The 25,245-nt window shown below is 35.8% G+C and overlaps 3 protein-coding genes and 1 long non-coding RNA gene across 8 annotated transcripts in view; 3 read left to right on the plus strand and 1 right to left on the minus strand.

Annotated features, from left to right (window-relative positions):
- LOC145730334 (uncharacterized) overlaps nt 1-25,245 on the plus strand; it is a 318,043-nt gene that overhangs the window by 183,044 nt on the left and 109,754 nt on the right. The window lies entirely within an intron of this gene.
- The window catches only part of dlg1 (MAGUK family member discs large 1), a 269,680-nt gene that overhangs the window by 161,759 nt on the left and 82,676 nt on the right, over nt 1-25,245 (minus strand). For 4 of the 5 annotated variants that reach the window (XM_081981488.1, XM_081981486.1, XM_081981487.1 and 1 more), the window contains exon 2: nt 24,780-25,066. The exons of the other annotated variant lie outside the window; for it this stretch is intronic. In XM_081981488.1, the coding sequence (XP_081837614.1) occupies nt 24,780-25,066 (287 nt within the window). The remainder of the gene's footprint in view (nt 1-24,779; nt 25,067-25,245) is intronic. 5 annotated transcript variants of the gene reach the window in all.
- Nucleotides 1-25,245, plus strand: part of RpL21 (ribosomal protein L21) — a 139,015-nt gene that overhangs the window by 15,858 nt on the left and 97,912 nt on the right. The gene's annotated exons all lie outside the window — the stretch shown is intronic.
- LOC145730324 (uncharacterized) lies at nt 5,155-10,671 on the plus strand. The gene is made up of 3 exons (XM_081981496.1): nt 5,155-5,914; nt 6,568-6,809; nt 9,685-10,671. Exons 1-3 carry the CDS (start codon nt 5,240-5,242, stop codon nt 10,568-10,570), a joined length of 1,803 nt encoding a protein of 600 aa, XP_081837622.1. The 5' UTR covers nt 5,155-5,239; the 3' UTR covers nt 10,571-10,671.

Raw genomic sequence — 25,245 nt, forward strand, 5'->3', positions numbered from 1 at the left:
TGTTCAACTCTGGACATGAAAATTTAAGCCAGCAAAGGGGAAAGACATGAACCCATAGTCAGGCATTTGGTGTGTAAATAAATAATAAAAGTTGTTGATGAACTGGAAAAACATCTGATCAACTAAGGACACTAAGGTTAGCAAGTCCTCAACTTGGAAATGGTCTAAACTTTTAGAAACAGACCACAAATCCTGGACCAAGGTTATGCAATCGCCTGGTGGGATGCTGGGGAAAAGATTGGAGCCATTAAAAGACCAAAGGGTCTGATGGGGATATTAGGCGTGTGGATTTTGGTTTGGGAAGGCATTATTGAGCAGAAGGATTGATTGGAATGATTTTATGTTACGGTACTAATGCAGTTTGGACTATAAATAACTGACCTGAACCTCACAAGGAATCTCCAAAATGGAGGTGTTTAAAATTTCAAGGGAATCTGAGTTCAAAAAGTCCAGGACCTTGTCCCGATACTGAGTTCTGTCAAGAACTACCGCGCGAACAGCTTTTGTGATCAGTCATCACCAAATCGTTATCTTATTTAACTTTCCTGCGAACGCAGGAATTCGATAGATTCCTGCAGTGGGATTGCGAACGCTCTATTCGATTCGTATCGGTCACGTTTCGAAGTGAAACGCGATTGGGAACCTTTATTTGTCGATACGATATCAACTCGATACGAAGCCAAAAACTCGATAGCTAAGCAGTCATCGAATACACACCGAATGGTTTCGAATTGGACCATTTTGCGAAAGAGAAGACTTTTTTGTAGTTGTTTTCTTTTTCTAATAAACTTAACCTAACATAGTTTAGACTTTAGAACTTTAACTTTTTTTTTTTGAGAACTTTAGTTTGTTGTTTGTTTACTGTTTTGCTTTGAGGTTTGATTCAACTATTATAGATATTCATAGGTTATATCCCGAGACGTTCAAGTTTTATTGGGTAAACTGTGCATAGGTGATTTTTTGCAAAATTTTGCTTGGAAAATGATTGAGACTAAATAATTCGACGATAAAATCCTGAGACCGCAGGTCGAAGGATTTTTTCCAAAGAGAATTTTAGCAACTAGGGATTTATTCAGTATATAACGGCTCTCATTGGTCAAACTAGAAAGGTTTATTGAATTTTATTGGCTGCTAGTACAATGAGGGAAATAATCATTATAAAATCGCTATTGATTTATTTATAGAAAAGAAACTCTAAAATGTCCTGTAAGTTGACCAATGATCATTGGGAAGTGTTGGTGACTTTCATGGAAAAGCACCCACAGTTCGCAAGAGGGCAATTTTCAGGCCCGTCTGGAAAAATTGGCCAAAAAAAAATGTGGGAAGAATTGGCTGCAAGACTGAATTCGTTGGGCCATGGAGAAAAGACTACTGAAAAATGGCAAAAGGTAAGTTTTTGGTAGTTAAAAGTAAGTATAGCTATACCACTGTTATTATTGTGAGTATTGCATCAGCATTCCTGACCTTTTTGTATTTTTAGACATGGTCTGACATAAAATATGCAATTAAAAAGAAGGCTAGTACAAATAAGTCAAATTTATTCAAAACTGGAGGAGGACCTTGCACAGCCAAAAAGTTAACTGAATATGAAAAGCGGATTTTAGCCCTTTTGGGCAAAAGTTTTTTTGAGGGTGTTGGTGTTCCAGAATGTGGTGTAAAACAGGTCATAGTGTCGAAACAATAAGATTGTTTAGTTATTTTGATTTTTCAGCTTCCGAATTCTGGTTCTATGCAAGTTCCCTGTCATTCATCACCCTCAACATCAGTGTTCGAATCTTCAGTTCAAGTAATTGAGGTAGAAATGTGCAAGGCAAGTACAAAATAAATAGTAGTAAGTAGAAATAATAAATGAGTTCCCTTTTCTTTTATTAATTAAGACTTATCTTTAAACTTGACTTAATATTTTTTATTTTACAAAGTTTATAGGTATTACTATCTGGTTCTTTTCTAAGGGCATATAGGTCAAGGAATATATGGGGTGTTTATTGTTTATGTGGATAATCTGTTAAAACACACACTAACTTGTCTTAGGTCCCAGCAACAGAATTACAAATTGAGCCTGACCATTCAGAATTATTTACTCTACCCTTGGATACTACAACCTATGTTAATTATGATGAAAATCCAATAGATGTTACTCTTGGTGACCATACTTATATAAAAGCCACACCAAAGAAAAGGAAAAAAAAACATAACAGCAGAAGAAAGAGAAAATGCCTTTTGTGAGGAATCAGTCAATGAACTGAAGGAAATTAGAAAAGAGCTTCAAATATTAAACCAAAACATGAGTGAAATGAATACAACTTTTAAACAATTGGTAAAAATACTTGAAGAAAAAATGTAATAATTAAGTTTAATATGTTATTTTTTTATTCACTAATTGAACATTATGTTTAATGTACTTTATCAGTATTAGTTGTTTTGATTTGTTATTCATGTTAGTATACCAGGTGTCCAAGAGCACCCTGGACATAGGAGATTAACATGGGAAAACGATTTTGATTTTTTTGCGCCTGTACGGCTGATTTGATTGAAAAATCGTATTAATGAAAGTTGTAGTACCTATCACGGACTAGTTTTCTGTATTTTTTTCGGATCTCTAACTTGAGCCCTTTCGTCGTAAAACACGAACAAAAATGAGAAAATTTAAACTTTTGGCCTGCACTGTATAGGCGGTTGTCGGGCAACGGGTAAACAGATCATTGTTGCGGGTACGGTTGCTCGGCAACCGCTTATACAGTGCAGGTAAAAAGTTTAAATTTTCGCATTTTTGTTCGTGTTTTACGACGAAAGGGCTCAAGTTAGAGATCCGAAAAAAATACAGAAAACTAGTCCGTGATAGGTACTACAACTTTCATTAATACGATTTTTCAATCAAATCAGCCGTACAGGCGCAAAAAAATCAAAATCGTTTTCCCATGTTAATCTCCTATGTCCAGGGTGCTCTTGGACACCTGGTATAGGTATATGTAAGGATGTATTTTTCAATTTAATATAGATTTCCACAATGCCACAATATTATAAAACTGAACTACCATTTAGTTTTGGTATTCTCTACTCTATGCATAATCAAAACTTAAATTGGACTTAGCCTGATATTAAACATTTATTATAAAAATAAATAGAAACGAGTATTTACATCTAGCTACACTTTTGTTAACATTTTTGTCTACTTGAAAGATCCAAAAAAAAAAAAAAAAACTAGAAAACTAATTTCTAAAGTACAAATTAACGATTGTATCCCTCTTGATAATCCCTTGGTGCCCCCTTTCAGCAGGTGGCATAGCCGGGATTGGTAGTCTGTCTTGATCTTCAGGTGGGATTTGTATTTCAACAGGTAAAGGCATGTTATTGATGATACACATATTGTGCAATACAGCACATGCCATTACAATTTTTGCTGCAAATTGGGGTGAATATCTAGCAGTTCTTTCCTTTAAGACACATCGAAACCTGCCCACAAAGTGTTTTATCTAATATATTATCATATTTATTATTATCATTATTTTTTGTCACAAACCTCATTTTAAAAACACCAAAGGTTCTTTCTACAACATTTCTAGCTCGCATATGGGCTTGGTTAAATCTTGCCTGAGGGGTGCCTGCTGGGGGATTTAGGAAAGGGGTCATTAAATGTTTACTCAGAGGATAACCCGAATCTCCTATTAGCCAAGCTTGTTCGTCTTGTTCTAAGTTTGTTTCCATAAAATATTTTATTTGAGAATTGTTCCATATAAAAGAATCATGTGTTGCTCCTCCGTAATTTGAGTTTAAATTTATAAATTTCATTTGTGCATCAACTATAAATTGGCAATTAAGAGAATGGTACCCTGTAAATCAATGATAATTGTCAATAATAAACAACTTTGAATTAATTATAGATAAATTATCACCTTTGCGGTTAAAAAAATTATGTTCTTCATCTTGACCCGGTTTTAAGATAGCAATATGAGTACCATCTATACAGCCTATGGCCCCCGGAAAGCCGAACTTTTCCATAAAGTTTATTTTATTGTTATCTCTAGCTTCTCTCGTTATTGGGAATTTAATGAATTCATTGACCAAATAATGCGAAGATATTGCAAGGGTTACTTCATGAATTATAAAATGAATGATGGTTTGACTAATTCCAAAGTTATATTCTTCTCCCAAATTGCGCTGGTAGGCTCCAGTGGCATAAAATCTTAGAGCGACTAGAATTTTTCTTTCTATGGAAATCCCTCTCACTGTCGTTGGTGCGTTTAAATGTGGTGTAAGTAACGCAATTAATTGGCGAACCATATTTTTGTTCAAACGATATAGTTCTATAAATCTAGCATCGGGGAGTTTAAATGGATTGTAAGATTCCCTAATTTTACGTCGCAGTCGCAATAATTGGAGATTTTGTCGTCTTACATTATTTCGACGAATTAATCTAACAATTGGAAACATTTTCGCAAATTTTAATCGTTTTCTCTTTACAGACAGCTCATAAAAACTAAAAAATGATACAATAACTATTAATAACGATTCAAATTTAAAATTTCCCGTCGCCGTGAAAAATGAAAATTAAATCATCTGTCAAAATTATACTTCAAACGCACGTCAAAAGAGCAGCATTTGAACTATTTTTTTGTCGTTTGCCGCTTCCTACATATAGCAAATCGTTCGTCCATTCGAAAGCAGTTTACAATCAACTTTGGTCGAACCTTCGGGTTCGTATCGAGTTGTCGATACCAAATTGCATTCGCTTCGAATCGACCGTTCGCAATCCCACTGCTGTTCTCCACTGCACAACGAGAAAAACTAACTTAAAAGGTAATTAGTGTGCCAAGCCCTTGGTTCCATGCCAAGCGTTCTTCAAACAGAACTAATTGGCATAACTATAGCGGCAGAACAGATAGTCAGTAAAAACATCACTAACAAAAACGTGCACATTTACACGGATTGCAGACAAGCAGTACTAACCCTGTCCAGACCACGTCGCAGGTCAGAACTAGTACAACAATGCCACCGCACCCTCATTGAGGCGTCGTCAAGTAACGGGGTGAAAGTCAGTTGGATTAAACGGCATACTCACAACAAAGGTAATAAACATAATATACGACGGCTAATGTATTATCTATTGAAAAAAAAATGCTGTCAAATTTGAAAGAACCAGTCACGTTTGAAGTTTACGTGGAGACATTGACTGACATGACGCTAAATTACTCCGTCACGACCATCAAAAAAACTTGTAATAAAAAACTCAATAATATTTATGACTGATGAAATATTGCCAACCGACGGTAATGAAGAAGGTCATGACCTATCATTTCTAGAAAATGTCTCACCGCGTTCCCTCCCCGAGACCTCCATACCCATTTACACCTCCCCAGAAGAAAAAGAACATCCTCCAAAACCACCTCCAACTCCCGTTGACCTCGTCAATGACTGCTATGTGACCATCCTACCCAAAATTCCAGATAGTTTTAAAGAAATCAACCTTCCATATGTACGCGAAGCAGGAATTCGATGCACAATTGACACTTTGGCACCATTCTTCAGTTGCTACGACTATCCCAACAATTTAATCGAGTTTTGGTTCTTGGACTTTGTGGCAGATTGCATCTGGAAGTCCCAGGACGAATTTCGTTTCAGCGTTTCTCAGCAAAAGCAAATTCTGGAATGGTTGATGTGCTTTTTGAAAATTATGGGTCTAAGAGACATAACCAAAGAAATGGTGTTTGAAATAATTGAGGAGGCTGTAATAGTTGCGGATGAATATCTTCAAGCTGGAGGAAGTGAAGTTCCATCTCCTTATGAGTTATTTACTTTCGATTTTGATCAAAGTAACGTAACTCTATCAAGTCTGGACTCATCCAGTTTGATAACAGGGCTTAATATGAGAACTTCAAAACAATATATTGTGGTAGACTACAATGAAGTACAGCAAGTAAGTATGATGAAATGATCGCGTTAAACGAAGCAGTAGCTTAATGTTAAAGCCTTGTCATTTTGAAGCAAAATTAAGGACATACTGCTGTTAACTTTTTGCTGACATTAGTAAATTTGACTTTAATGCTCTGGAACTGTATACTATACAAGATCTCTCAAATTAAAATGGAAGCATGGGAATCTCGAAAACTATGATAGCAATCATAGTAAAATATGCCCTTTTAAAAATCCCAAGTAGTTCCAAAGATATTCGACAAAACGGAACTTTTCAAAGATCAGAAAAAATCACTGTTATCATCCCTTTCTTAACTTGGTATCATCAAATCCATTGTTGCATTTTTAAAAACCATCAAACGTTTGTTTTATCAGATAAGATGTAACTTATACCTATGCTATTTTGAATCATATTGTTATTCTCTAGATAGCATTCTATCTGTTCACACGCATCTGTTTCCTGTTTTAACAGTTTTCGTAGTCTATCGTCGTACTTATTGCGGTTTTAGAGATGAAACCACCTTTAACATGCAAAGCATTAAAGTCAAAGTTCAATATCTGCTCTCAATTATGCTTCATAAGGGCGAAATCCACTGTTTTCAAAATAACGATACTCTGTTTGATTTGATGAGATGAGCAGTTTATGTATTTTTTAAGGTTTATAAATTACCTACTAAACGCATCACAGCGGATTGCCTCTCTTCTACTGTTCAATCGGTTTCTGACCAAGGCATTTACATAGAGGATGAACAGAGACAAATATCAGTTGATACTAAAATATCAGAGGAAATCACCCCGGCTGACGCCTTTGAAGACAACGAACTCCAAGAAACTGTAGAGAAAAGGCTCGAGACAGACGATGTTTCTAACAACCAATCAATGGAAAGTGTTGGAGTATGGTATGTTTTACTTACATTAACTCTTAAACTTTATACAAATTTTTCTTCTTATATTTGCTGGAACAAATAATATGTACAGTCCTAAATTTGACTGTGAGGATCACGTTTATATCGTAGACCGTTAATCCGATCGAAAAAGCGGATAGAAGTAAGGATTATCGAGTACCGTATTTATCTTGTTTTACTCAATTTTGATGCGTATAGAAGAGCTTTAGGAAAATGATTAGTCAAGCAGAAGAGAACACATTCGTAATTGTTAGCAGGATCTCTAATAGTTACATATAACCCATTTTTTCATGGTAATTACTGCGGTCTTAAAGATATCTGATATCCAAAGTCTTTTTCAGAAAAAATATATGCATTTTACCGCATTTATTTCAGTTTTATAGAAACCCGCTTTACTTTACCAAACGATAAAAAGTCTGTTACTTTGAATTTGAGATCAAAACAGCAAGCAGTTAAAATAAAAAATTACAAGCTACAAATGAATGATGTGATGTCAATTCAATCCTCTTTACATCGAGCATCCATTATAATAATAAGGTCATCGCTATTTCAATCGGATAGAGCATTTCATTTAATTTTTAAGATCGACTAGTCAATCAAAATCGTCAATCTGCGTTGTTTATATTGATGAACATGCCAGTTTACCTAATCAACCTAAACAGGCGGATTTAGTTTGTTCGATATAAACGTAGTCTATGATACATTGGTTAGTTAAAAGAAGGGAAAATTGTTGCGACATATTTTCATGTTGTCTCCTAATGATTTCATGTTGCGATATAGTTTCATTGATCTGCTTAGACGGTACTTCTGCCTCTCTTCAAAATAACCACTTTTGGAGTGTATGTTTTACTGTTTGTCCAAGGAATCAGTTTATTTATTCCAGATACAACATAAACCGCTTGAGTCATATTAAAAGCTGTTTGTTGCCTATCTTTGTTTTTCATTTTTAAATACAATTATTCGGGTTGAGTGTGAGATGTCTGAGGAATGGCTGTATGATTGTATATGGGCGACCAACTTGCAAGATAAAAGGCTGGGCCACAAAACATTGTCTTTCTCTACTTAAGCCTATCGATCACCAGCCCACTAAGGTCTCGCCCTCAATCTTTTTCAACGACGCAATTTCTGACAGAGAGGGACAGATTGTTGTGCTATTTCTCCGGAATAGCAGCGTCTGGTACAGGATCAGTTTCTGAAGGATTTGCGGGACCAAGTTTTTTTTTCGATTTCGAAAGCATTTTGTACATCACAGTCTGCGGATTACAGCCATTCTCGTCTGCGGACCGGGTTTCCTATACGACCCACAAAGACAGAACTGTTATTATTATTTTCAATTTCGTTAAATAAAGTGCATAGGCACTCTGAAAGGATATTTCTCAAGAGAAGAGGCTGTCTCGCGTGGGTAACGGGACATATAGGAAATCCTGGCAACATGAAGGCTCCACCAGCCTTGAAACTTTAGAAGAAGCGCTCCAAGAGCCTGAACTTACTGTGAGTATAACTTTCAGTAACGTTAGGCAACTGCTATCGCCATAAGATAGGCTAAGGATCTAATACTTTGTCCATGTCTCAAAAGAACAAATCTTCTGCTTAATCTTAACAGAATCAAACTACAGATGATGACTGGTCTAATTACACGTCCCTCTGGTCACTATTATCTGACGTGGCACATGCATAAGCTGAGAATCCATGAGGCCCGGCTTGCAGAGGCTAAAACACCGAAGTACGTACTTCGCAATTGCCTTAGTTTTTCTCGATTTTATCACACTCACTTGGGGCGTTGAGGTCCAGAGAACTGCGGGAGCTACATCTGAACAGCATCGTGAAAATCATCAAACCATCGCATTTGCTGTAGCGCCATTCAGCGAGACGCGGCGGGTTTTGATTTTGACGCCTCTGCGTGCACTTGGGAATTTAACAATACGCAATCTGAATCAAAAACTACTGCCGTAAAGATCAAATTAATCTTCTAATCCGTGAGTCGGCCTATAAAAATCACAGTCCCGGTGAATTTTTCATTAATAGTAAAATCTGAATAAGCTGATTTGGTTGAAAATACGATCAGGCTAAAATTGAAAATTCAATAGAGTCTTTCCTTCCTTCCTTTCTGAACCGCCTCTATATGGGTGCATATTTTTGAAATGAGAACAGAACAGTATACAGAATGTGAGAGAAACCTGCTATTATCAGCTTCTTCTATCACATTTTATCAAAACTTTTCTTGAGAGTCTTGTTCCGTGCTCCCTGCTTTCAAGAATTAGGACCCAGGGGAGAATGGCTTCGGCTGTTTTTATGTGGCTTGCTTTTAATATGATGTCACGCTGAATTCTTCTGTATATTCGTGTAATCTTATATTCGATGTAGCGTTCTGATAAATTTTCCCAATTAATGACTTGTACTTGTAATCTATTCGACTTTGATGTAATGCTTCTAGTACTGTTTCATGTTCTACTTTTCAAGTTCTACTTGGAACAGTATTTATTTGTACTCAAATCAAAATGTCCAATAAAAGTCGATTTCATTTCTATATGAGAAATAGTATTATTAAAATACGCGACCATGTGAACTCGTGCATTACTGGTATGACAGTTTCAAAAATATACATAAGAAATCACTGGATCAGACTGGCTCATATCAGTTTTGAAGTTTTCCGCCATCTTTGTCTAGCCCATTGTTTTTAACGGTTCTCTCTTCTGATCCTCTGCATGTTTGTCGTCAGGGATTCTGGATCAGTAAAGCAAATCGCTTATAATACAAACTTACACTAAAATTACTTTTCATTTTTCAATAAATAATAAATAATAATCATTTCATCAATAATTTCCTTAGATACATGCAGTTAATAAACAAATACTTTTTTTATTTTTAGGTATACAATTCCTAGAAAAAAGACAGTATTATGCCCTAGCAGAATGATAATTGAACCTGTAACTGGAAGTGGAGACAGTGTTTTAATATCACCTGAAAAAGACCCTAATCCGCAAGAAATATTCAAAGCTTTTTATGACTACAACATCTGGATCTTAAAGAATGAGTACATAAATAATTCCAAAATTGGCTGGACTTCTTTAAGTAACAATCCCATTCAAGAACAGTCCAAAATAGCTTTCGATCGTTTGAAACAACCTTTAAAACTTAAAGATGATGGAAAGCTCCAGTTTGTAGAATCCTGTCTTTTAATGACAGTCCGGCAAATTGTTTTTGACTATTTCGACAGTGAATTTGCATTCCAACTTGCTAAGATTGCTTTAACCAATCCCCAGTTTCTGATCACCCAGGATATCAATGTAGCGTGGAACGTTCCCAAAGACTTTAAACAAGAACTGAAAAAACCTGCTCCCAAAAAACCCAAGAAAGAAAAAGTAAAAAAAGAAAAGACCAAAAAAGACAAAAAGGAGAAGAAAAAGTCTAAGTCAGACAAAAAATCCAGCAAAAAATCTAGTAAAAAGTCTGAAAAGAAAACTAGCAAAAAATCAAACAAATCAGACAAAGAAGGCAAGAAACCGAAAATGACTAAAGAGGAGAAAGAGGAATACGAAAAAAAGTTAAAAGAACAAAAGCAGTTAGAAGAAGAATTACGAATTCAATATGAAAACACCATGTTTATGTTTCCTTTGAATGACGCAGTGAATATCGAGTTTCTTGTAAAATTGTTTCCCAATTTCAAGCCAAAAAAAGCTAAAGGGAAGGGTGAAAAGGAAAAAGGTTCGAAAAGCAACAAATCATCAAAAAAGACCGGCAGTTCCAAAAAGTAAAAAATTAATTAATATCAGTTTAATATTTGAAATCTCATGTCGATTATATTAATTTATAATTATTACAAATAATTTCTATATTAAATAGGTACATATTTTTATATTTATTAATTCAATTGTATTCCAACAGAAGGAATCTTTTGTGGTTAAAACAAAATATTTATTTACTTAAAAACTGCGGATTCAAAAAATTTTTCCGCATGGGACTGCAGTTTACCGAACGTCGCGAAGCGGAGGTACTCTAACTTTGACACTTTTCTGTCACTTTACCAAGTATTTCACTTAATGCTGAATTGTCCTCTTTCATTGGGTGGAGAAATTTCCAACAACTTTACTTTTTTAGCTTTCTTATGCCGTTTTTACATACCTACTGAGATAATGGAGCATAACAAGATACGATCCATTGAAGTTCAGATCAGCTCTTTTGTGTCTGTAGACTTTTTTGCTAAAACTGATTCTTAGATTTTGGAGCAAAATTACCTTCTTTCTTTCTTGAAAATGAAATTTACTGCAAGTTACCTATTTGAATGCAAGATTCTTTTATTTTCAACAATTCTTCATTACATCCTTAAGATAGTAAAGGTATCGAAAAAGTCTTATAACTTGTCCAGTCATTATCTATGTACTACCTTGTTAAGTGTTAAAGAAATGACGGGGTAACACGAAATAACTAAAATCTATACAGGGTAACAAGAAATAACTCAAAGTCCTTTTTATATCACTCCTCCCTTCCTTAGGCCAATTTTGGGTGGTAGGAAAGGTGTAAGTATTCAAATACACAACTTTTTCTGGGGGTTCTTGCTGTATTCTATGCCTGCAGTTCCTCATTCGCTTCTCAACGTTGTAGAGAGGAGTCCCGAGTCTCCCAAGTCTTCTGGAGCTTGACCATTTTTTTTCCAAACTGGATTATGTAACCAGAACTGGTCACCAGTTTGGATTTCTTTGCACATAGCATCTGCCTGTTCGGCGATCAAAGTCACTCTTTTGTAGAACTTGTTTATGGATTTTTTAACAGGTACTCCCAATTGTACGTCTCGACGTGGATGTATGTCCAACGTTTTCTGTTTCCTGATGGTGTCACTTTTCAAAACTACTCTGCTACACGGAACTTCAGTTCCACGCACTTTTAGTTGTTTGCAGCTTTCCAGAAACAGTCTTCTTGATTACAGGGTTCTCAAGTCATTTCTTTGCAACAAAAGATTTCTGGATTTCAGACCCTGCTCGATCATATTCACATCAGTCTCGTCTCGACCTGACGTCATGGTGGTCGTCGACATCATCGGTTAGGTTTGGCACGAGAACTAAATGATTGAATTCATACTGTCGAAACTTGATTTTCGCTTCATGGATTCCCAAAACAAGCAATAAATCACCCCCGGCTGTTTCCAATATAAAAATTTCTTCCACAAACCTTGCCATTTACTATCAAGCTGGTGTTGTTCTGCTGAAGTCATTACCTTAATAACTGTAGGTGAAGCTTGATACAGATTTCCGGTCGGCGTTCGCTTCTGCACAACATTCTGGATGCGTATTCTTGAAACGAGGGAAGGGAGTTATCAAGAGAAAGGTCTGTAGAATGTGACAGGAACCAGCCAGTGTCAGCTTCTTCAGTCACATTCTATCAACACTTCTCTTGGGAATTCTGTTCCCTGCTTTCAAGAATTAGGCTCCTGCAGTCTTTCTTTTCCCTGATTCATCATTCCTTTTGATTTAGGGCACTGACACTGTTTATGTTCTTTTTCACCTCAGTTCCAGCATTCCAAAAATCGTGTAGACGGTTTTCTTGGTACCGGTATCTTAATGGATTTGCCTTCTCTTATTCAGACCGTCTCCAGTGCCGATACAACTCTGACCGGCTGATTGAGCGTTTAGAATTGTCATACCTGTTTCCATAATCAACGTACAGCTTTTTACTTGACGCACTCGTGCATATCCTTGTGAAACTTCCTTCACAGCTTCAAACTCCAGGGCGTAGGTGAGGGCATCATGTAGAGTGTAGAGTTTGGTATTTGGCTGGTCTTGCTATTTAATGTCTTGAGAGGCAGTTTTAGCCAAGTAAACTAAGCGGGCAATATCAGCTTCATATTGCTGCAAAGTTCCTTGGCTTCTCTGGCTTCTACTCGATAACTGGATCTCATAGACTTGCTCCGTTTGTTTCCAAATTTTTCATTTCTAAGTGCTGGATTAAGTCGAAGTTTTTATAGTGGATTTCAGCTCAGGTTTGCAAAACCTCCACGGCTTCCTTTCTAAGTGACAAAACTAAGGCTGTAGCTCTCGTCGTCCAGTTGTTTACATCAACTGTTTCTTATCAATCTGCCAAGAAGTCTTACGTCAAACACTGAAGGTTTAATATTTCATACAAATTTGGACTGGCAACTATTGTTGTAAGTGTGACGCTTCCTGTAATTTATCAACTTTCCTCGGAAATTCTGCACAGTTTTTTAACTCCGCCTATTTTTTTGACAACTTTTTCTTGAAAGGTGGCTTTCCGGGGTTAATCTCGCCTTTCAGTTACTAATCACACTAGCCAGCTTTTTCCAGTTCTTGATTCTTAAGTTGGTCTTTAATGCCATCAAACTTGGTCTTCACTTCATCTTTTCTAATTTAACTTCAAATTGACTTAGACTTATCTGGTTTGCTTTAATTTCCTCCAACTTGCTGTCCTGGTTTGCTATCATCTCTTCCAACTTGCTGTCCTGACTTACTTGGATTGCTTTAATTTCAACTTGGCTTGCTTTTAATTCCTCCATCATCCATTTTTCACTTACTAATCACAAAAGCTAGCTTTTTCCAGTTCTTGATTCTTAAGTTGGTCTTTAATGCCATCAAACTTGGTTTTGACTTCATCCCTTCTAATTTAACTTCAAATTGATCTTGACTTATCTGGTTTGCTTTAATTTCCTCCAACTTGCTGTCCTGGTTTGCTATCATCTCTTCCAACTTGCTGTCTTGACTTACTTGGCTTGCTTTTAATTCCTTCACCATACATTTTTCCACTTTGTAAACGGTAAAAGGGCATGTAGTTTTTGCTATCTTTCTGGATCTCCAATCTCACTTCTGTCACCAAATGAAGAGTTGCCAGCCATCATCAACTTAATTTTTTAAAGCAGATTTTGAAAGTGCTTTGTTTTCTGATACATCTGAACATCTGAAGAATAAAATGTCATACGGAAAAAACTGTGATTGTTACTTAAAAGTGTGAAAGTTGTAGTTAAAAAAAATAAATCGGAAAATTTGGTCTTTCCGCTTCAATCTTCGGAAAAACCTTTTTGGCACTTTTCGATTTAAGAAACTCTTTTATTGAACACAAAATTAAAAAGTAGGTATCACCTATTTTATTTATTTTACTTTTGACATTTTACAGCATACATACTACTTACATAAGAAAAACCTCTAAAATGTCTAATTTTACATTTCAACTGAAGTTCACACGAATAACACACACACCCGTAAGCTTCCGAGGAAGTCCAGGTGCAGGACCCTGTATAGCAAACTTTTGTTACGAAAGGAAGGAAATGGCAAACAGTCTTCTCCACAATACTTTATTATGACCTTAGATGGTAAGGTCTGCTCAACAAGTTTCGGTCACATAAATGACCATCTTCAGGAGCTTAAATCGGTCGATCAATGTGACTACTGTCTTTTTACAAGAGGAGAGACAGAGAGACCCATGTTATAACGAATTAGTGACTATAACATAGTTAAGTAGGTGAACAAAGCTCATTATGGAGAAAAAATTACTATAGCACATTAAATTAAAATTAAAACTTAAACTAGACCCATTTAGGGCTGGGTGAGACCCTAGGGGGAAAAAAAGGATCTTAAAACTCGTGCACCATCCACTGAAGAGGCGATCAAACAGGAAATCGTTTTCCTGTTTGATCTCCAGCCCTAAATGGGTCTAGTTTAAGTTTTAATTTTAATTTAATGTGCTATAGTAATTTTTTCTCCATAATGAGCTTTGTTCACCTACTTAACTATGTTATAGTCACTAATTCGTTATAACATGGGTCTCTCTGTCTCTCCCCTTGTAAAAAGACAGTAGTCACATTGATCGACCGATTTAAGCTCCTGAAGATGGTCATTTATGTGACCGAAACTTGTTGAGCAGACCTTACCATCTAAGGTCATAATAAAGTATTGTGGAGAAGACTGTTTGTCATTTCCTTCCTTTCGTACTCTTGCGACTCCACTGAAAGAATATGGACTACTACTTCTTTCTGAAAACTTTTGTTATTTTGTGATGCACTCAATGAATAAAAAAAATGTAAACATAGCAGGAAGGAGCAATAGCAAACAAAGTGGGTGACAGAAACAAGGGGGAGGGGGGGGAGTAATATGGCGGCCGTCAATACTTGTTAATCTTGTCCACTGTACAACTTAATTTAAATTTGCAAAACTCAACAACCACAAACAAACAAAACAAACTAACACTATACTACAACAAATACAAACAACAAATTTTTGCGGGTTTGAAACTCCAAACTTTCAATAACTTTGCGTCAATTCAACTGCGCAGTAGGCGAATGCGCAATCAAAGATGGTGGACTTCCGTCCCCCTCGCTTAATGCACAAACGGGTTATAATTTGTATTATTGTTACCTCCTGATACTTGTTCTTTTTACTCATTGGATGCACTATAAAACCCTAAAAAATGGCACATTTATCGTGGAACACCCTATACATACATATAAGTCGAGAACAAAGTAAGTAATAAAAAGTAATCAAAGTGGCTTTAGTGGTTTAAATTTGAGTTTCAGTGTTGTAAAGGGTTGAGTTTACAAGTCCTACATATCAAAAGAACCTGAGTAAAGTGTAACAATACTTTACTTACTGACTGCACAATCGAAAGGCAATAAAAATCCGGGCTATTCGTTCTACTGTAATAACCGTTGATGTCGATTCCATTCTACCCCATTTGATCATGATTCATATCTTACAATAAGAGCCGGTTTGGAAAACTTCCAGATATGAGCTGGAAATATAAAATCTGAATTGGCAAATTTCACATTCATATCCATAAACAATCCTAACGTTACAATGAATTTTTTTACCATTAATTTTGAATTTACATTTGGTAGATATTTTATTTAGAACCTTCACCGTCTAAATACACTGCTGGAAAAAATTAATGTACCACCTAAAATATTGCTCAACTTTGAATTCTCTTGATCCCTTTTTTAACTGAGATATTCGAATTTTAAGCTTCAATATACAAGATTTTCCTGACATGATGTCACAAAATATAAGAAAAAGTTTTTACAAACATACTTTCTTAAATGCCTTATTTTTAAGATTCAGGATGTCAAAGTTAAAAATAAAATGTTTTTTTCTGTTTGTTGCACTGGGAGCAATTTTTTGCAGGATTAGTTTTCTAGAAAACGCAGCATTTTTCGTGTAAATCGATGATTTTACATAAACCAATGGCGGAAGTTTTCGGATGACAATGTTTTTTTTTTGTGTATAAGTTTTACTAGTCACCTAAAAACTGAGTTCTTTTAGAAACTTTTTCTTCTTTCTAAAATTACTTCTGGAAGATTTTCTTAAAACCGACCATTTCTTAATAAAATGATATTTTATGAGCAAATAACACAATAGTTGTCCAACATATACGCATCTTTCGGTAAACACCAATAGGGCGTCAATGGAGCTGTTCCTAGATGTGGAGGAACGCCATTTGTACGTTCTAACTCATAAAGTTGAGTACAGATGTCACCAGATGTTGCACAACAGCTATCAGATCTAAGATTTTTATCATTGTTCTTTGGTTATCAACTCCTATAATCTGATGAGCCGTAATACGGCGAAACAGGTCAGAGGATTGGGATTGATAAACTAAAAACAAAACCTCACCATTTTTAACTTTAAAAAAGTTGAAAATTTTGAAATTGTTATTTATTTACTAACCGTTAATAACTAGTTAATAGACTTTATTTTGTTAAAGATTATTACAATTAATGTTTCTTACAGTGGAAGTGTAGCCAATTCATTAAAGTTACATGTTTTTTGGTCATAAAAAGACATTTTCTTCAAAAACGGTTGGTTTTTTTGACAAACTACTAAAAGTAATTTTTTATGTAAAACACTCTTGGACTTGAGAAAACGTTTTTTCAATAGCGTGGAAGTTAGGGACAAAAAAAAACTAATTAAGTAGCTAACTAACTAAGGTTAAGTAGACTCATTTTGATGTTAGATTGTAATTGCATTTGACAGTTGAAGATTACCACGTTAGTGAGGTGTAGCAACGCAATAGCAGTTCGTAAGTTCCAATAGTAAACCATAAGTAATTATAATTCAGTCAGTATGACAACACTGGTGCAACATTTTGGCCAATATACTTAGACTTTTTGGAGGTTTTCTGTCTCTGCCTAGCGCAAGCAATTACTATATTTCTCTGTCAGTTTTAGATTTACCACACCTGTATATTAAAGACTTCCTCTCCCAATCGGGCTTGTTTTAAAAATTGGCAACGTAGTCCCAACAATATGTCAGTGAGCAAAGTATAATAGACTTCTAAAACAAGCTTCCAAATAAAACAATATGGAAGATTTTACTTTACAAAAGATAATGATCTAAATTTTTCAACCTGAAGTGAAAGTGGGAGAAATTATAAAATATTTTTTCGAATTTCTCTGCTAAAATTGTCGGGCGGGCAATTTGTCATGAAGAAAATTGGGTCGACATCTCCATTTATAAGTGCTCGCAAATCAATATAAATCGGCTCACAATCCAACCCTAATTGCGCCAACGTTACTAATCTGAATCGAATGAGTTTTGAATCGCGTGAAAACTTACTCACTTTATCTTATTTTGAGTGCCAAAATGGCAATAGTTGGAAGAATCTGAATATGAATTTTAATAATATGTATTTGGAAATGTTTGTGTTAAGGTCAGTTTTGATGTATTTACATCAATTGGTTTAGAAATAATGATCTAGATTCTAGACACTTTCCGACACGGTTCATAAAATTATATGAGTTGCAATTGCAATTGATAAAGATTTACACAATACGTCAATATTTTGTCAATTTATTAGTTACCTTCCGGAACTATCTTTGGAATATTGATAAGTATGTTCTTAAAAGGGTCTCTTGATATTGGCCCTTCAATGAAATTTTCACTTAATCGCGGTCAATTGAACGACAATTGGCAAAAATCGATACATCGTATATTGTACATGACCAATTAGACAAATCAATGGTACTCTTCGTACAAATGCTCTAGCTTTATAATATAATGTTACAGTATGAAAGACGCAAATCCGCAGCACGCGCACACCGAACCAAGTTTTGTCTTTTTGACCGGAACGTACTGCTCCAAAAAACTGATCAATAACTCATCCAGAAAAAGTATCTGTAGCCTGAAACAAGTTGATATTGTGGACAAGCTGTAGTAATATGCCAGAAACACTAGACGTCCTGCCGCAGTGAAAAACCGTCTTGCCTACTTCATCCGCTCATGAATTATTTGCACGCATATAGATGGATTCGCCTTTGGTCACAAGCTGTGCTAATATAACGCCTAAATTGCCTATCGCAATTAAGCAATATTCGAACGTACGTATAAGTCACAAAACTGTTAAGCCTTACTGATAAAGACTGATCCTGGGACGAAAAACATTACTGCGTAAATTATGGTAAGTCCACATGTGCGTAAATTTTTGATGACACAAAAGTAAAATTGCCGTTGATTTTTAGCAGAACGTTTAAATGATTTTTTCTAATTTTGGCATATAAAGTGACACTTTTCAAAACTGATTAGAGTGACGAAACGTTTTACTTTATGTAACTAGTTACATAAAGTATCACTTTATGTAACTAGTTATGAAAAGTTCATTTCATCACTCCCTGTTTTTATGCATTTCCGTAGAAACATATGGGCGACATCCATCATAACATGTCGTTGTCACTGTTTATACAAGGTGCTATGAAAGTGAATATTTGTGTTAAATCACTTTAAAAGATGGTTTTTACCGCTTTTTGGTCAAAATTAGAAAAAATTATGTATGCAACACGTTTCGAAAATGTCTTATTGTGTAACTCATTCAAATTGTAGGACCTCGCTGCGCTCGCCCTACAAACATTCATTCGTTACACAAAATCGATCTTTTCGTAACTGGTTACATAAATAGCTATTTTCTAATTTTGGCATATAAAGGGACACTTTTCAAAACTGATTAGAGTGACAAAACGTTTTACTTTATGTAACTAGTTATGAAAAGTTCATTTCATCACTCCCTGTTTTTATGCATTTCCGTAGAAACATATGGGCGACATCCATCATAACATGTCGTTGTCACTGTTTATACAAGGTGCTATGAAAGTGAATATTTGTGTTAAATCACTTTAAAAGATGGTTTTTACCGCTTTTTGGTCAAAATTAGAAAAAATTATGTATGCAACACGTTTCGAAAATGTCTTATTGTGTAACTCATTCAAATTGTAGGACCTCGCTGCGCTCGCCCTACAAACATTCATTCGTTACACAAAATCGATCTTTTCGTAACTGGTTACATAAATAGCTATTTTCTAATTTTGGCATATAAAGGGACACTTTTCAAAACTGATTAGAGTGACAAAACGTTTTACTTTATGTAACTAGTTATGAAAAGTTCATTTCATCACTCCCTGTTTTTATGCATTTCCGTAGAAACATATGGGCGACATCCATCATAACATGTCGCTGTCACAGTTTATACAAGGTGCTATGAAAGTGAATATTTGTGTTAAATCACTTTAAAAGATGGTTTTTACCGCTTTTTGGTCAAAATTAGAAAAAATTATGTATGCAACACGTTTCGAAAATGTCTTATTGTGTAACTCATTCAAATTGTAGGACCTCGCTGCGCTCGCCCTACAAACATTCATTCGTTACACAAAATCGATCTTTTCGTAACTGGTTACATAAATAGCTATTTTCTAATTTTGGCATATAAAGGGACACTTTTCAAAACTGATTAGAGTGACAAAACGTTTTACTTTATGTAACTAGTTATGAAAAGTTCATTTCATCACTCCCTGTTTTTATGCATTTCCGTAGAAACATATGGGCGACATCCATCATAACATGTCGCTGTCACAGTTTGTACAAGGTGCTATGAAAGTGAATATTTGTGTTAAATCACTTTAAAAGATGGATCTCGCTGCGCTCGCCCTACAAGCATTCATTCGTTACACAAAATCGATCTTTTCGTAACTGGTTACATAAATAGCTATTTTTATTATGTGATTATTATTGTACAGATTTTGGCTAAATAAACTATATTATTATTATTATTAGAAATAGCAAATTGTTGTACGGGCCATCACCACGTAAATAGCTATTAGGATATGATTTTAAATGGCATAAGTTTGTTAATATAATTTTTTACGTTTTTGACCAATCATACGCTATAACCCAGAAAAAGTAAATTGAAAATATTATAACTTAAGTAATGCATTGTTATTTGTTCGGTCCGTAAAAAGAGCTAAATCCTCGAACTTTTGCTCTAGTAATAACACGAAAACTACTTCCTGAAATGAAAACATAACAAAAAAAGCTTTCTAGAAAATTAGGGAGCCAAGTTAGCAGATGACAGAGACCATTTTCGGAAAATAACCCGCTTTCGATGTAATATAGTAATATATATGCAACTAAAAACGGGAGAGGGGACTAATATATGTCACTATAAATTTTGTAGACATTTTCTGAGCTTGTATACTAAATATTCTAATTAGTTTAGTATAAAAGTAAAGTATTTGACATAGCATATTAGGTATAGGTATATTATTAAAATGTAAAGTTTATATTTTGTAATTTATTTTTAGATTTTTGGATTGTTACGTAAAAAACAAGGTTTTGTGCGTATAATCTTATAGTGCGTATTTTCTTTTGGGTTTTACCCTGTTTGCTTTATGACCTCTGAATTGGCTATCCTGCTCTCTATTTGGGTTGGTTGTCATCACACGGGTTTCTATATGCACTCTCTGAAAATGAATCACGTGAGGTTTTACGCTTTCCTTGGCGTGTGGAAGATGTCGGCTGTCATTTATGCCGTTTATTTGTCGTCTATCACCGATAACAACTAATAAAGCGTTTTCAGACCCTTGTTCGGGTTGATTGAATCATCAACAAACCAGTTCGCTTACTGGCCAAGTTTAAATAACCCATATTCGTTATAAGATTTCCGATTAATGCTCGGAGATCGCTGCTCATGTTCGAATTTGAAACGTCAAGTGATGGTTTTTCGATAAATACGATTTACCTTACTTCAACGTCAAACTCTGATTGCAAGCGCTCTGTGTTGATCCGAAAAATTTTAGGGATCGGATCTTGACACAGTACGGTTTTTATTTTAACTATTATAATAAAGTTTCTTTAGAGCTCATACTGCTTATTACTCTTTGTCGTTTGGCTGCTAGAGTGTTTACAGCCTTGTTGTTTGTGCAAAGATACTCCTGGATATATTTAGTTGCATTTTCCTGGTGTGAAGTATGCACTGTTAAGTTGATTGTTGTAATATGTAAATTCAAGTATTGAAAACTAGATTACATAAAAATATACTGTACACGTGTTAGGGAGTTATAAGCTTCATACCGAGAATAAAAAGATTGAAAGGGATTCGGCGTCCATTTCTTTCCATCTTTGGAGAACAAATTACAGTGGCACGCATAAATATATCCTCTCTAAGTCCAAATGTCACAAGTTTAGGTAGATGTTTGTATAGTGGTTTTTAATTTACGTTTCTTTTTCTTCTTGAAATAGGCTTTCAGCTTGTTTTTCCAGCTTTAAGGAGTTCCTTGCGACGTCGACATCTAGCTAGCCATCCACCTCTTTGGTGGTCTGCCTGGCGGTCTTCTAGAGTTTGGTTTTCCGTCCCTCGCAATTTTAGCAATTCTAATGTCTTCCATTCTGTTGATGTGTTGATTCCACTCTCGCCGTCTCTGTCTCGTCAATCTCACAATGTCCTGTATGTCGCAGATTCGTCTAATTTCTTGGTTGGGTATTCTGTCACGTAGCGTGTGTCCCGTGATACTTCGGAGCGTTCTCATCTCTGCCGTTCGGGTTATGCTCTTGGTTCTGCTGATGTCTACCGTGGTTTCTGTAGCATATGTGATTATTGGCCTTACGCATGATTTATACAGTGCGTTTTTTTTAACGCGCAACATAGGATTTTACGTGTTAAATTTTTAAGCTTATGTTGGACCATGTTATTTTGGAACTACAGGTATAAAACTTGGAAGATGTGTCTTCAGTACCATGAAGCTTAAGTAAGACCACCAATTCGGTCTAAAAAGTGTTTACAAATTAGCAAAAAGTCATCTTTTTTGGAACATATTTTATCTTTCCATATTCCCTGTATGTATGTTTACCTGCTATCTGCCCTGTCAGTATCAAAAACAACACCTACCATACATACAGGGAGTATAAATCTTTTCGAAAGAAGATGACTTTTTGCTAGTTTGTAAACACTTTTTAGACCGAATTGGTGGTTGTACTTAAGCTTCAGGGTACTAAAGACACACTTGTTAAGTTTTACACCTGTAGTTCCAAAATAACATGGTCTAACATGGGCTTAAAAATTTAACACGTGAAATCCTATGTTGCGCGTTAAAAAAAACGCACTGTATGTATATTCTGGTGTTTGCTTCTATTTTTAGGAACTGGTTTTTCTCGAAAGTTTTGTCTCTCAGAATGTCCTAAGGATAAACTGGAATTAACGAAAAAAATGCTATTGAATGGTACCCAAAACTACCCAAAACAGTTGCCCCCCAAGTTGTTCCTTGAAATGTGTGGATGTATGGATTAATAAGCTTTGAAAAGATTAATATTTTGTTCGATTTTCTGCCCATTATCAATTTTCAAGTGATAAATGACGTGAAATGATCTCTGAGCAATTCGAGAGAGATAAATCGAAAAACCCGGAAAACGCTCTGTAACCCTACAGCTTGGCAAGATTTCATTAACCTTCAACTACTACCAAGTTTCCTGTCAGTCTTTGAATTTGAACTTTTAGCGCGGATGTAATAATTAGGACAAATGAGCTAGCAGATAATTCTGCAAAAAAAGTGAAGCAGTGAAGCATAACAATGAGGTTATCATTCTTATTCCTCACGTGTTTCTGCTTACTGGATTTATCAGGCATGTAACTACTTCTGCTTGAAAGGAGATTGATAACCAACTGGCATACACATGATGTAACATATACTGGTTGTAATCTAAAAAAGGAGGAAAACAGATATGAACATCACAAATGGCCAGGAGCGGCCCAATTCTGATTTCCACAAGAAGATTTACATTTTGTTATGATCCTACTCAAAGAAGTAAAAAATGAAGAAAATTCTCTAGAAAAAATAAATTTTGTTTTACTCCACTGATATTACCTGCCTGATAAAGCCACTAACTTCTCTAATACACTTTTTTGAGAAATTGGTTACTAAATTTTTTCATCATTTTTCTTATTAATTATATCCGTGCTATACATTGTTCTTTGTTTAGCACTTTCTTGAGAATGATGAATGACGGTTGGCTATAGCGTCATAAGCAGAAACATGGGCTCTGTGTATCTCCGAAGTTCTTTTCTTCTGAAAGATCTTCGACTTTTTGGTTATAACTTATCACATTTATTTTTGCTGTTAAACCAACTCGTTAAGTGTTGGTCAAACCGTTTCCGGCCACAACTCTGCTCTGGCCTTTGGTTTTATTTTGCTGTTTGGAGCTTTTATTTGACTTCTCTCTTACTTGTCAATTGGCTTTATTGGTTTTAGAATTGTTATCATCTTTGTTTGTTTGAATATGCCTCAGATAATTTCTGTCAAACCGTCCGCGTCAAATCAACAATACATCATTATCTAAAAAGGGTAACCTGAGGAAAACTAGTTGCTCCCAGTACCAACAGAGACTTCTTTAGCTGTGGAGGCATAACCTCCAGGTAAAAGTGGGAAAGCGAGTAACAAGTTTAAACAATGTCATTTAGTCATGTCATTCATTCATTCATTTCACGATGTCATTGGAGTGTTTGAGATCAACTTCTAGAGGCTTAAAGATGATTCGCTGTGACACAGTGGGCAATAGACTCGTCCAGGAATGCTGGACTTTCCAAAACAAAATAGTAGAACAAAAGCAAGTAAATCAAGTGTTAATTGCGGCGCATATGAGGTTTGAGGGAAACAAGTGGGGTATGGTTTCCACAGGTTTTATTTATGAAATCAAGATAACAGTTACAATAATCTTACCCCCAGATCGCCAAGATGACGGAGGTCATGATGAGGGATGCTGGACTGATAAAGCGGTAAGGTTCACGGAGGGCGAACGCTTTATCGGGGATGAATGAACCCTAGACTCGTGTCCGAGGGCATTCACCGGGCCGGTAAAGTCGTTGTGGTACTAGCAAAGGGAGGTAAGTAGGTACGGCAACCTTTGCTGCATGCCCACACTATTTCCTTTGCTAGGGCTGATACTCGGGTGTGGCACTTGGTCACCTAATGTTCCACGTTTCGTTACACAAGAGGCGTACCCAAACTAACCCAGAGATCAGTCAGTGACCTCCCTCTGGGGAAGACCCCAGAGTTCGGTTATTTAGTCGAGCTACGGTGAATCTTTTATATTCGTCCGCGGCCTCATTATGCTAACCTTGCTGACTATGCTGGTTACTGGGTGTGCACCGTAACTACTAACACGGGTGTGACAACATGGTGGGACCTTCTGAGAGCCAAGTAACTGCCGAACCTTAAATATGATTAAGTAACAGACATGTAACAAGGCAATAAGTGGTCTAAATGCTGCTAGGCTGCTAGATGAACCATAAAGGCGCAGAGAAAAGCTGAAAAGTGTCGACAAACCAAAGAATTACTTGAAACCCTAGTGACGTTAAAGAAATCTCCGAGTAGTTGATGCCATTCAGTCGATGGGTTTAGAAAACTCTGAAAACCTGTAATCTAAACAGACATCGCATTTAATAGGTAATTATTATAGTTTCGAATGTCGATGTGAAACGGCGAAGGAAACAATATTTTAGAAAGTTTGGATTTTTGCTGAAGATTTCAAAAAGTATATTGAGCTATTCTCCACGAGGTTCTCTATGTATTTCCAACATATGATCACTGTAAATCACTCTGTAATGATACAATGTAAGTCTATCATTAGGGACTTAAAATAGCAAATTTAAGTTCTTTAATCTGTTACTTATTTAGATATACCATTTTTTTTGTAAAATAAACTAACAACTCACCATCTTCCATTGGCCTGTAACCATGTACTTCACAAAACGTGGTCGACTCTGCAAGTGGTGTTGATTCCCGCCTTGGACTAATGGCGCCATCTATGGTGAAAAACGTGGTCGATCGAGAAATCGGTCGCTGATTGGCCGTTCGCTTTTGACGTTCGCCATGACGTTGACACTTCGAACAGCGTTTTATTTCAGCGCGCACTCGTAACAACCACACCATACCAAACAAGGCCATTCCGAAACTGGACGCTGTCATGGCGGATGTTTGGCGGTCATGTCGCCTTTTCAATCTGTCATTATTGTCAAATGCCAGATATGGATTTCGGATGTTTGATTTTAAAACGAATAGAGGGATTTCCAGCTTAAGTAATTTTGTCTTACATAAAAAAGTAAGCGGTAGCGGTGATTTGGGTTTGTATTTTATAGAAAATCAACTTACACAAGAAAATAGTTTGATAATAACAGTTTC

This window comes from Ips typographus, linkage group LG6, assembly GCF_016097725.1.
Source record: "Ips typographus isolate SLU linkage group LG6, UJ_Ityp_2.0, whole genome shotgun sequence".
NCBI classification, from domain to species: domain Eukaryota; kingdom Metazoa; phylum Arthropoda; class Insecta; order Coleoptera; family Curculionidae; genus Ips; species Ips typographus.

Bases quoted from the DNA above. Each gene is read 5' to 3' on its own strand.
- LOC145730324 (XM_081981496.1), top strand. From the start codon at position 5,240: ATGACTGATGAAATATTGCCAACCGACGGTAATGAAGAAGGTCATGAC. The intron at 5,915-6,567 runs GTAAGTATGATG...GTATTTTTTAAG, and splicing joins ACTACAATGAAGTACAGCAA to GTTTATAAATTACCTACTAA. The intron at 6,810-9,684 runs GTATGTTTTACT...TTTTATTTTTAG, and splicing joins ATGGAAAGTGTTGGAGTATG to GTATACAATTCCTAGAAAAA.